Source organism: Pistacia vera, unplaced genomic scaffold (assembly GCF_008641045.1).
Source record: "Pistacia vera cultivar Batoury unplaced genomic scaffold, PisVer_v2 Contig762, whole genome shotgun sequence".
NCBI lineage: Eukaryota > Viridiplantae > Streptophyta > Magnoliopsida > Sapindales > Anacardiaceae > Pistacia > Pistacia vera.
Window position 1 is genome coordinate 46,528 of NW_022196626.1, and position 12,492 is coordinate 59,019.

Below are 12,492 nucleotides of genomic sequence, written 5' to 3' on the forward strand. Positions count from 1 at the left end.
GGGCAACACTAACACGAGCACGACAGCGAGAATAAGGCGGCGACAACAATGACCAGACAACAATGACAACAATAAGAAGCGACAACAATGGGTGACGGCGATGACGATAGTGTGGTGTTGGGCGATGGTGACAACCTGGTGGTGGATTGGGTTAATGAGCCGAGTGTAACAAATCCCACATTGAAAGTGTATTGGGGAGGTCTTGGACTTATAAATGGGAGGAGTCCCTCCACCTAATAGGTTAACCTTTTGGGTGTGAAACTCCCAGCTCGTGACAAGTGGTATCAGAGCAGACCCAATCCGTCTTTCGATGTCCCGCCAAACTTCAAACCAGGGGCGTCCACGTGTGATTGTGGGTCCACACGAGAGTGAGGTGGATGGGCAGGCAAGGGGCCCCACCTGTGACGAGAGCGTCACAGGATTGGGTGGGGGAAAATGTAACAAATCCCACATTGAAAGCGTATTGGGGAGGTCTTAGGCTTATAAATGGGAGGAGTCCCTCCACTTAATAGGTTAACCTTTTGGGTGTGAAATTCCCAACCCGTGACACGAGGCAGGCTCGAACTCAACTCGTTCTCTTTCACAAACCGAGCCTAGTTGGCTCGAAACTATACGAATCAAGCTGTTAACGAGCCAAACTTGAGTTGAGTTGAGCCGACTTGTGAGCCGCTCAGTTCATTAGCCAGCCCTACAATCTGATAGCGTTCATGGGCATAACGCATGTATGTATGTATGTATGAATGATTTGTTTGATTGTTTCCATTAAAAGGTCGTAATCAAGGAAACAATCCCACGACGTCGTGTTGCGGAGGGGTGTCGTTGTCAAATAATAGAAATGGATTTGGCTGCCTAATTTGGTGGGTCCATAAAGAAATTAAGGGTGGGCCATATATACTTTTTCCGTCCATGATTGACGAATCTTAAATGGAGAGTGGATAAGCTTGGCCTTTTCATTTCAAATCCCGCCACGTATATCTCTAAACTCATCTTTCTTTGTATCCATCACCACGTGTCCTCTTCTAGTTTCCACTATAGGTCAACATAATGAACGTCATCAACGGCTTCCCAAAAGCCACGTTTCCAGCATCGCGCGATTGGCGGAGTGATCTACTAACGAGAGCCTTTGTTACATTGGGTGTACCTTCAACCAGACTAATATTATGTGCTCATTTCCTTTAAAAAATACAATAAAGATTATTTCACAACTTAATCTTATAATTTTTTTTTACAATTTTAACGGATTAACTTGTAAATAGTTAGTTCACAATTGGATATACGATATCTATTATTAGGTAGGTAAGACTAGGGATATATACGAATCGAGTCGAGTCGAGTATCTCGATACTCGAGTTTGGTTTGTGATGAACAGTAATGAGCTTGAGCTCGAGCCGAGCTTGGTTGAGCTTTAATATCGGTGTTCGAGCTCGAGCTCACGAGTATTAAGGTGCGCTTAAGCTCGCTTAAACGAGCTTAAACAAGCTTGCCAGCCTGACGAGTCGAACTCAGCTCGATAGTGTTCATGAGCCGCTCGAACTCGAGCTCGGCTCAATTGGTTTCAAGTTGAATTCGAACTTTCGACGAGCCGAGCTTGAATAGCTCGCGAGCTACTCGACTCGTGTCTCATCCCTAGGTAAGACCTATTATTGGGCAAGTAAGACTTATTACGAGTTGATCAATTGTGAGTTATTTCATCAAAATTGTGAAAAAGAATTTATGAGATAAGTTCTAAGTACAATATTACCCTAAGAAATAAACCCTTTTTGAGGAATATACAAGGACAAATAAGTAATTTTTGGAGTTCGTGAAACCTAGTTAGCCATATGTCTTTCCATTGACTAAACATTAACATGGAGTTGGGTAAGTTTCCATTGCCGGAAACATTTTTGTCTCGACCTTTCTTCATGTATGGGCAACCATTAACTATATGTCTCTCTCTATGTTCTTGATATAATAATATTCACATTCCTATCTTAATATTATTAAACCAATTTAATTTGAAATTTATGAATTTTAATCTCAATTTTGTAATTGGATGCAATGGTGTGCTGTATTCAAAGATTATCTGCTTAAATCTCGATTAATCTTTTGAGGTTCTAAAGTTAACGATCGAGTATATTATTCAGTGATCATCTCTATTAGCAATCGAGGTAACTCAAAGTCACGACTTTAAGTAATAATAAATCTAAAACGTGATTAATATGCTTAAATATTTGCTGCCGGAAACATGTTTTTGAGCAACACAAGTTAATGTCTAGAACATGTTTCAATCTAGGATTGGTGAAAGCCATAAATACAAGATATTTGAGGGTAGAAAATAGTATTAATGAAGAACAAGAAGATATTATTGTAAGGGCCCATTTGGTCGCAGGTAAAAGGTTAGGAGAAGGTGAAAGTTAGGTTCCAAATTTTTAAACATTATTTATTATTATTTGTTGGATGGTGGGGGCTTTACATTTATTACTAGTTAAAAAGGTTGATTGTTATAAGATACCCTATATTAATAATCCTAATTTATTTCTTGTTAGACGTGCATGGATTATTATTTTTTTTTTTCTTAATTATCTAATTCTAGAACTTCGAATTCAAGACGTGTTGAATAATATATCTAAAATTTTTAAACAAACGGTCAAATTAGATAATTGATTAATTAAAATTCATTACTCTTCTTCTTCTTCTCTCTCAAACCAATTGTCAATTTATTGATTGAAACCTACGAAGTCGTTTTCCAATAATTGATGCCACCAATCTTAGCCATGTTTGGCTTATTATTTTTATCCATATTCACAATCTTATTCTCTAAATAATGTTTGGCACATTATACCAAAAATATTACCCTATTTTTTTAATTACTTTTAGTCTCCATAAAGTTATTGATTTCATCAAATACACCCTGAAAAAAAGTTTAAAAATTATCAAAAACACCCCCGTGACCCATACTTGCCAGATTCCGGCAACCACCATCGGTGGTAGCCGGAATCTATACAACGGCCTACCTGCCGACCATAAACGACCGAAAGTTCACCAATCTGGCCGTGAACGATGGCCAAAGAAATGATCGTCGTTGAGGTCAACGACGGCCAAATCTTGGCCATCATTGACTGAAAACAACGGCCATATCTTTGGCCGTCGTTTTGGCCTTTTCTGGCCGTCGCGGCCACAACAGGCCGTAGATCTGACCTTTTTTCGGCCAGATTCGTGGTGGATCTAGCCGGAAAATGCCATAACAATGCGTTACGACACAGATCCGACTGGTCTGTGTCGTAACACGATTTTTCGGCCAGATTCTGGCGGTAGTGGCCGGAATCTGGCACTGCAGGTAGTGGGGGTGTTTTTGTCATTTTATATATTAGGGTATTTAATTAAATTAGCAAACCTAGGGGCTTTTTCATAATTTTTTAAATTTTACCTCGTAATACTCCCCTATCCAACTACCTAATATTATTCTCAAAATCCTATCCAAAATAATAAACCAAACGCACCCCTTATTATTTAAGAATATTTTTTTCTTTTAATTTTATTTTAGTTTACCCAATTAGGGATATCAACTTAATTTACATTTATTGAAATACAAGAATATTACCCATGTTTTTAAATCTTCTATCACATTGCTTTGTTACCAACATTGGGTGGCCTAAACCATCGCTGAGTGGTCTAATAGTGAATTATGACTTTTAGATATATTATTCAAGAGGTCATGAATTCGATCTACTTAGATTGTTAATAGGAATTTATCCGCTTCAGATCTCGGGAGATTAGTTTAGATATGTACAAGCTGGCTTGAACACCCTCAATCACAAAAAAAAAAAAAAACATTGGATAACCTAATGATAAAAGAGCTAAGGGATTCAACATGAATTCTTGGTTCGAGTCCCTTCAAACACTAATAGAGGATTTATCCGGTTGTTTATTTTAGGGTTTTAAGAGATTAGTTAAAATATGCTAAGATCCTATGAGATTAATTGATGTACGCGTAAACTGTTCCGCACACCCTAACCAATTAAAAAAAAAAAAGTTTAAATATTTTCACGGACTAGTAGGGGCGTGAGACAACAAATCTGTCTGCATATACTTAATTAGCATAAAATCAAAATTATTTAATTAATAATAAATCAAAGTGGCAGTGGCAGCTGAATTCATTGCAAGATAAGCTGCGGAGACACGGGAGGGGAAAGGGAGAGAAGAAGAGAAAGAAAGTCAAATTCAGTCGGAATGAAATTCAAATTCAAATTCAACTCTTGTCTCAAATGAAATGAAATGAAAATGAAATTTTTTTTTTTTTTTTTTTTACTATTAAATTCACGCGTCCCCCTCTCTCTCTCTCTTTCTCTCGTCACGAAATCCTTGTCTTAGTCTTCGTCACACACACACTTTTTAGAAAGAGAAAGGTGAAGAAGAAATTAATTAATTTATTGAAATTCCAAGATTAAGATTACTATTTCAAAGTTATTGACTGTGAGAGAGAGAGAGAAAGCGCCTGCTGTTTCTGATATTGTTTCAGTTTCTTCGTCATTTCCGTCACAACCGCTGTGTTGTTGGTTGAAATGGCCGACTGGTTTACGAGGTAATCTGGGTTCTTTATATATTACTTCTTAACCAAGTTGTTTTTGTTTTTTTTCACTTTATTATTTAGTGTGTAATTATGTTTGTGCTTGCTCATTTGCAGAATCTAGTGCTTTGATTTGTGGTGTCGACTGGGTTTTGCTTCAATTGAACTGGGTTAGTCTTGAATTCGAGTTTTACAGATTTCTGAGAATTTTTAGTGTGTTATAGTTTAAGCTGGGGATTTTGATTGGCATTATTGAAAAAATGGGTGACTGTGATGAAGGTAACAGTGGTAACACTGATATGATGCAAAGAATTCAATCTTCATTTGGTACATCATCCTCTTCAATTCCTAAACAACAAACTCTGTTGTCAACGAATCAGCTTGATATACCTCAATTGAACCCGAATCAAATGCGTGCTCGTCACTTTTCACATTTTGCTGCTAATTTTAGTGGTGATAGTAACAAAAGAGTGGGTATACCACCTTCACACCCAAATCAAATCCCACCACTCTCACCATATTCTCTGATCCCGGTGTCTAGGCCTGCGAATCAGCAAATGGGTTCACAAAATTTTAGCCCCGGACCTACTCATTCCCGATCTTTATCTCAACCATCATCCTTCTTTTCACTTGATTCTCTGCCCCCATTGAGCCCATCTCCTTTTAGAGACTCACCATCAACGTCAATTTCAGACCAAGTGTCCACTGATGTGTCAATGGAAGATAGGGATGCCAGTTCGCATTCGTTATTGCCACCTTCCCCTTTTACCCGGGGTAATGCTTCAAGAGTTGGTGAAAGTTTGCCCCCACGCAATAAGCATAGAAGGTCTAATAGCGATATCCCATTTGGCTTTTCGTCTGTGATGCAATCTTCGCCTCCACTTATTTCACCGAGACTTGCTGGTGGTCTGGAGAGGACGATGTCTGGTAGGGAGCATTCAGGGGTTGCTAAGCCGGCGCAGTTGGTTAAGAGGGAATCAAGCTGGGAGAGAGGTGGAGATTGCAATGCTGAAGGAATGGGTGAGAGGAAATCAGAAGGGGAAGTTGTGGATGATTTGTTTTCTGCATATATGAATTTGGATAACATCGATGCGTTGAATTCTTCGGGGACAGATGACAAGAATGGTAATGAGAATCGTGAGGATTTGGACAGTAGAGCAAGTGGGACAAAGACAAACGGAGGCGATAGCAGTGACAATGAAGCAGAAAGTAGTGTCAATGAAAGTGGGAACAGCTTGCAGAGAGGAGGAATGAATTCTTCAGCTGATAAGAGGGAAGGGATTAAAAGGAGTGCAGGGGGAGACATTGCTCCTACAACTAGACATTATAGAAGTGTTTCCATGGATAGCTTCATGGGAAAGTTGAACTTTGGTGATGAGTCGCCTAAACTGCCACCTTCACCAGGAACTCGTCCAGGACAACTGTCACCCAGCAATTCAATTGATGCCAATTCACCTGCCTTTAGCTTGGAGTTTGGGAATGGCGAGTTTAGTGGGGCGGAACTGAAGAAGATTATGGCTAACGAGAAACTTGCTGAGATTGCATTAACAGACCCAAAGCGTGCAAAAAGGTAATTTATCTTTGTGTCTACTGCTTTACCATAATCAGTTGTTGTAATCGTGATACTGCTTTGCATATATCTGTCATTTACTTTGAGTAATTGGTCCATTGTAGGATTTTGGCAAATCGCCAATCAGCTGCTCGTTCCAAAGAACGGAAGATGCATTATATCTCTGAGTTGGAACACAAGGTTCAGACTCTGCAGACAGAAGCTACCACATTATCTGCTCAGTTGACACTTTTACAGGTAAGTACTTGTGGTGGTGATATTTTGCCCCTTCCTTCTTTTTGTTTCTTAAAATTCCTCCATTTTGTCTTCTTTTTCTTTCTACCAGAGAGATTCTGTTGGGCTCACAAATCAGAATAATGAATTGAAGTTTCGTCTTCAAGCAATGGAACAACAAGCGCAACTTAGAGATGGTATTATTCAAATCGTTTGTAAAGTTTTTCAGTTGCATTGAGGGACTCCATCACTTTGACTAGTGTGTTAGAGTAGTATTGCATTCCTGTGTGTGTTTGGCAGTTTGGCTGTTACGTGAACATGCTTTCTTTGAGTATACTTTTTCTATTTTTTTCCCCTTATCCTTCTCTTAAACATCTTTGCACAACATCTGCATTTGAAATTCATGGTAGCAAAACCGGTAAACGACTGTCATATGCCATCATAAATACAATGGTTTTTTAGTGCGCATTTTAGTGCTTGTTTGAGGATAATAGTAGGAAATATTTTCTCAAAAGGCAACTCATGCTTTATTCCCTGTATGTTCTGCTTTGACGGTAGAAGTCAAGTAGTTGTCTTATATCTGTTTTGAATTTTCTGGTTCATTTTTCACGGAATTGCTATTGTCAATTATGGGAATTATGCTGCAGATTACCCAAATGATTAACATGGAAAGTTTTACCTTGATGAAACCACCCGATATGTGGTATACAGTAAGAAAGCTGAGGGAGGCAAGCAGAGGAATTTGGGCTATAGCAAGAAAGATTCTGATGGGTGAGGTGTTAGAGTGAGCTGTTAGATGGGTGAGGTGTTAGGGTGAGCTGTAGGAATTGGTTATGAGATGAACAGATGGCAGTAAAGGAGGGGATAAGGGAATAATTCTGTTAGGGGGAAGAGTGAATAAAAAGGGGAGGCAATTGAGAGAGTGATGATGGGAAAAATTCATATGGATATTGGGGAGGACAGCTGACCCTCGAAGTTCAGCTGGGATGGGTTTTTTTTAATGCTTTATTTGACTAATATAGTTACTCAGTTTATGATTTGTTTCTCATTTCATCATCGCCATTTGCGTTTGCTTATTATCTGTTTCCTTTAAGTAATCAGTTTATCATTTGTTTATCTGTTCCATTTCATTACCGCCATTTCCATTTATTCATCCTCTGTTTTTATTTAAGAACTAGCTTGCTGTTTCATTTAAGAATTGGTTGCCGTATTTGAGTTGTGAACACGCGGGGATCCAACATACCTTCAAGTTGTTTTTAGCCCTAGGTTATTTGTTTTGATTTATGTTTACCTACTCGTTATGTTTTTTTAATAGATGTGAATGTTCAAGTTCCTGTCTTTTTATTCTGTCATCTGTTTGGGTAATTCCTGGCAGAAGAGAAAAGCTTAAAAGATGGATAAATACTTGTGAAAGTTAACTTTGTGAACAAATGGCAGAAATTGTTAGTTGCTGGCAATATGTACTTTCTGTAAGTATGTTTATCTAAAGTTTGTGTAGTAAATAGGAGAATTTGACAACAATAAGTCTGAAGTGGAAAAAAAAATATAAGTGAATTCATGAGAAGCTAAAGTTCATCTCAGTTGGAGCAAAGCAAGAAAATCATTGGGTATGACTTAGTGATGAGAATGGTTTATGTAACCAATATTTAGACCAACGACTACTTTAAACGAGAATTGCTTATTTGCCATTTGAAATTCTATTTTCTTTTCTCCTCACTTTCTTATTAGCTGGCTAATGAAATTAGTTCATTTCTTGTTGAACGAGGTTTCATTTGCTCGTTTTTCCTTAGTGATCCTAGGTTTCTAGAATTTGTTCAGCACTAGAAAGGTCATTGATGTTTACGTGGAAGTTGATACTCTGTTGGGCATAATGGTCGTAGAGCTGCTTTCTCTACATAAAATTTTGATGCATTGCTCAAGCACAATTATAATTTTCAGGCTTCCCTAAAAAACTTTAAAGTGTACTAAAAAAGTGTTTGATTATGACAGCTCTGAATGAAGCCTTAACTGCGGAGGTTCGACGGCTGAAAATTGTTACTCAAGAACTTCCTCGGGATTCTGATCCTTCCAAGGGCATGGTCTCACAGCAGGTTCCCATGAACTCCCAGATGTTCCAGCTACACCCACAGCAGTCTTCTCAACAGAACATGCATCAGTTGCAACAGCAGCATCAGCAACCTCATTCCCAAGTCAACTATCATCAGTTGCAATCACAGCAGCCACAAGCACAACAGCAGAATGGGAGCACAACCGCAAAACCTGAAACAAATCAGTAGGTTGGGAAGGGCAGCAATCCCTTGTGAGTCTTTGGCACATGAATATTTAGTAGTAGTTTCTTCAGCGCATTCATTCATTAGTTTTGCATCTCTCCACCAAAAGTCTCTGGGCGTGGTGATTACAAGTTCTACCTCTGCATCTGACATCCATCTCGGATTGTGGTATGAAGTCATACACAAACTATAATATTTATATTATTCATATTTATAGTGTTTATTTATTTATGGTAGATATGGAAACATTATTTTGAACATATTTTGTTCTGTTATGACATTAGAAGAGTTGAACTACACTCTTCCGTCTTTGTTTATTTAAGTAAAGAATGGTAATTTTCTTGAATTGTATTCACTTTTAATTTTTCTTTTATCTTTCTGGCTGGTTTACTGGGGAAGAAAGGCAGTTTCTGTTATTTCCGTTCTGATAGCAACAATGTACATTCCCAAATGGCAGGTGGTTCTGATTGATGTTTGTCTATATAATTTCAAGTTATGGTGGCCCAAAGACGTTTTTAATTTTGGATTTTTATCATTTTGACATGTAGACCATATAGTATGAGTGTATGACTTACTGATTTGTTCCTTTGACATTCAATTGGCCATTGGGGGTGTTTCTGTAAAGTCTTGCACTTGACCTTTGATATGTGTGAAGGCGGTAATTTGGGTGCTAGTTTGGATCACCTTCTTGCATCGCCCTTGCCCCTTAAGCATAGAGCCCCCAAAAGGGCCAAAACATGACTAAATGAGCTCAAGAGATCATGTGCTTGTATGGCAACTTGAAGAAAGTAACTTTTTTCTTTTCTGCTTCAAACGAAATGGAGAAGAAAAAGAAGAAAGAAACAACATATATATGTTATGTTTGGTGTTCACTTAGAAGCTCAACTCAATTATTGATGGAGAAACCTTNACCTAGAATGAATCAAAAAATCTGCAATTGTCTAATTCCTTTTTTCTTTGTATTTCTGCTTTTACTTATTAAGACCTTTAATACCTAGTTCTTTGTATTTCTTTGAACATGGTTGCCTAGAATGAATCAAAACCGGCTGATCCGGGGACTGGCTCTTGACCGGGTCAAGGCCTGGTTCAGGTTTAAAAACATTGGCTCAAAACAGAATATGAATTGTCAGACCTCTCTAGTTCGGGATTTGATCTGCCAATTGTCAACAATCCACCAACTCTCAAGTTCCAATCAATTTACTATCTCACCCGCTAGTTACAGCTTTTGAGAATGGAGTGAATTCTAAGGAAAAGTTTGATGGTAACAGTTACGAGGGTAAACCACTGTAACGGTTTTTAAGGTTTTTATCAATGGTTTTTAAAATACTTAATTTGTGCTTAAGAGTTTATTTTTTGACGGTTTTGACAGTTTTTTAAAATGATGAGTTCATCTATATGCTCATAAAAATTCTTCAACTTCAATCAGTACTTGAGAGTTTTGTGTTTTCAATTATAAGGTAAGAGTTATTTATTTATTTTGTACTTATTAGTATTTTATAACTTTAAATATAATAAAGTTTTCTTATCATTATTCGTCATTCTTTGCAGCATCTGGAATGATTGAAAAGTTGTAGCTTAACTTCTCCAAAAAAGAATCTAGAAATTATGAGATTTTAATAATTTTTTTTTTTTATGATGATTGTTTAAAATTATTTTATATTTAATATAGTTGAAGACGTGTATGATATGGTTAATTTTTTTTTTTTTTTTTATATATAATTGGGTTAGTTTTGTAATGGATAGAGTATTTGTGAAATAAAATTTTAACATCAATCAAAACATCTCAATTTAGGGTATTTTGTAAACCCTTAAAAAATACAATATAGTGGTTTTGAGGTTTTTTACGCCAGTCAAAACTAATGCATCAAAAATTTGGTAAGTAATGAATTTAAAACAATTCAAAACCAATCTAATTAAAAATCCTTTAAAACCAGTGAAAAAAAAACCTAAGGATTTTCTTAAGTGGGTGAACCATAATTTGCTCATCTTGTCTCATAAGTAGGGATGAGACACGAGTCGAGTAACTCGCGAGCTATTCGAGCTCGGCTCGTCGTAAGCTTGAGTTTGAGTCGAAATAAGTCGAGTCGAGCTCGAGTTCGAGCAGCTTGTGAACAGTAACGAGCCGAGTTCGATCTGAGCTGAGCTCGGCGGCTCGTCGAGCTCGTGAGCTTAAACGAGCTTGGAGGCCAATTTGCAAGATTTCAAAAGTTTTGTTTTTAAGTTGTCAAAATTACAAACAACACCTATGACCCATTCACAGACAAAAACTCAAAACCCATTTCAAAGCTTAAACAAAAACTCAAAACCCATTGCAAAGCTCAAACAAAAACTCATCTCTTTCACCTTCATTCATCCTCGGTTCTATTCGAGCTTAGAATGTAAAAGAAAAATAATGAAGGAGAAAATCTGAAGGAGCAAAAGAAGAAAGAGAAGAGGAGGTGAGAATAGAGAAGAGAATATGGAAGAAGTAAAGAAGAAAGAGAAGAGAATGGGGAGAAAGAAAAAAAAATACAGACGAAGGAGAAGATCTGAAGAAGTAAGAAAAGAGAAGAGAAGAGACGGGGAGAAAGAGAGAAAAAAAAAGTTGAGGTGACAAAATGAGGTGATAGGTGAAAAGAAGAAAGAGAAAATGAGGGGAGAAAGAGAAAAAATAAAATAAAATGAGATGACATTGATAGGTGAAAAGAAGAAAGAGAAAATGCGGGAAGAAAGAGAAAATATAATAAATTATTGAGCTCGGTTTTGAGTGAGCTCGAGTTCGAGCTCAAGTACCATTCCAGACTCACGAGCTCGAGCTCGAACAGGAATATTAAAGCTCGATTGAGCTCGGCTCGAGCTCAAGCTTGCTATTGTTCATCACGAGCCGAGCTCAAGTACTGAGATACTTAACTCGGCTCGGTTCGTATACATCAAACAACACCATTTATATGAAAATGTGCAGAACATTAAATCTATTCAACCATCAAAGTCACATGGGAATTATAAAAAAAATCATCAACAAATGACTTCTATATTTGCCGTAAGAAGCAGTTCAGTTTCGAAATTCAAAACTTTGACCGCCTTGTGCAGTTGTGCCACCAAAAACTATAATTTTGGGCCAAGATCAACGCATGTTTAAATATATCAAAGAATAGGAATACTTTTATGTAAATTTTTTTGTTTTAAGAGTTATGGAGTTGGTGGCCAACTAAAAGGGCATAGAATCCTTTTCTAAAGGCTTAAAGCCCACACACTAATGAAAAGAATTTGATGGACTAAAGGCCCAAGTTTATAATCAACATAAATAAGGAGGTGGAGATGTAAAAATACTTATAGAACATCTTGCCACCTCATTTAGATGAGATGTTGAGATTATATAATGAAATAGTGGTATATATTGTCACATTTATGCCAAATTTTTTCTTTTATCCACCTATTAGTATCACTGATCAGTAACTACTTTAACCGATTCATCAATTACAGCCACCATGATGGTTATGAAAACTAATTCTATATATCACCATTTCATTATACGGTCTCGTCACATCATCAAGATGAGGTGATAAGATTGTCTCATGTAAGTTTTTCTCGTGGAAATGAGGCGAAGGAGAGAGAAAGAGAGAAAAAAAAAAAAGAATAGAGAAAGGGCAGAGAAAAACCACGAAGGAAAGAAATATAAAAAGGAGAGGAGGAAATCAAAGGGAGAAGAAAAAACACAATACAAACTTGAACTTCCAACAAATAAATTGAAAATGTGAAGAGAGTACCCACATATGTAAATCGAACAAATCCTTACAGAACACGACATTTTTATTTTCCTTTATTACAAGAATATTGTCTACGCTTATACATCATCAAATGATAAGTCAAATCTACCCAATTTCTGCTCTGTTATTTCATCCAAATGCTCAGCC

General features: G+C 37.2%; 1 protein-coding gene across 1 annotated transcript; it reads left to right on the top strand.

The window, feature by feature from the left end:
- The first annotated feature begins 4,438 nt into the window (after positions 1–4,438).
- Positions 4,439–8,945, top strand: LOC116116156 (transcription factor RF2a-like). The gene is made up of 5 exons (XM_031402249.1): positions 4,439–4,561; positions 4,664–6,116; positions 6,221–6,353; positions 6,442–6,526; positions 8,319–8,945. Exons 2-5 carry the CDS (start codon positions 4,807–4,809, stop codon positions 8,603–8,605), a joined length of 1,815 nt encoding a protein of 604 aa, XP_031258109.1. The 5' UTR covers positions 4,439–4,561; positions 4,664–4,806; the 3' UTR covers positions 8,606–8,945.
- Positions 8,946–12,492: the final 3,547 nt, after the last annotated feature.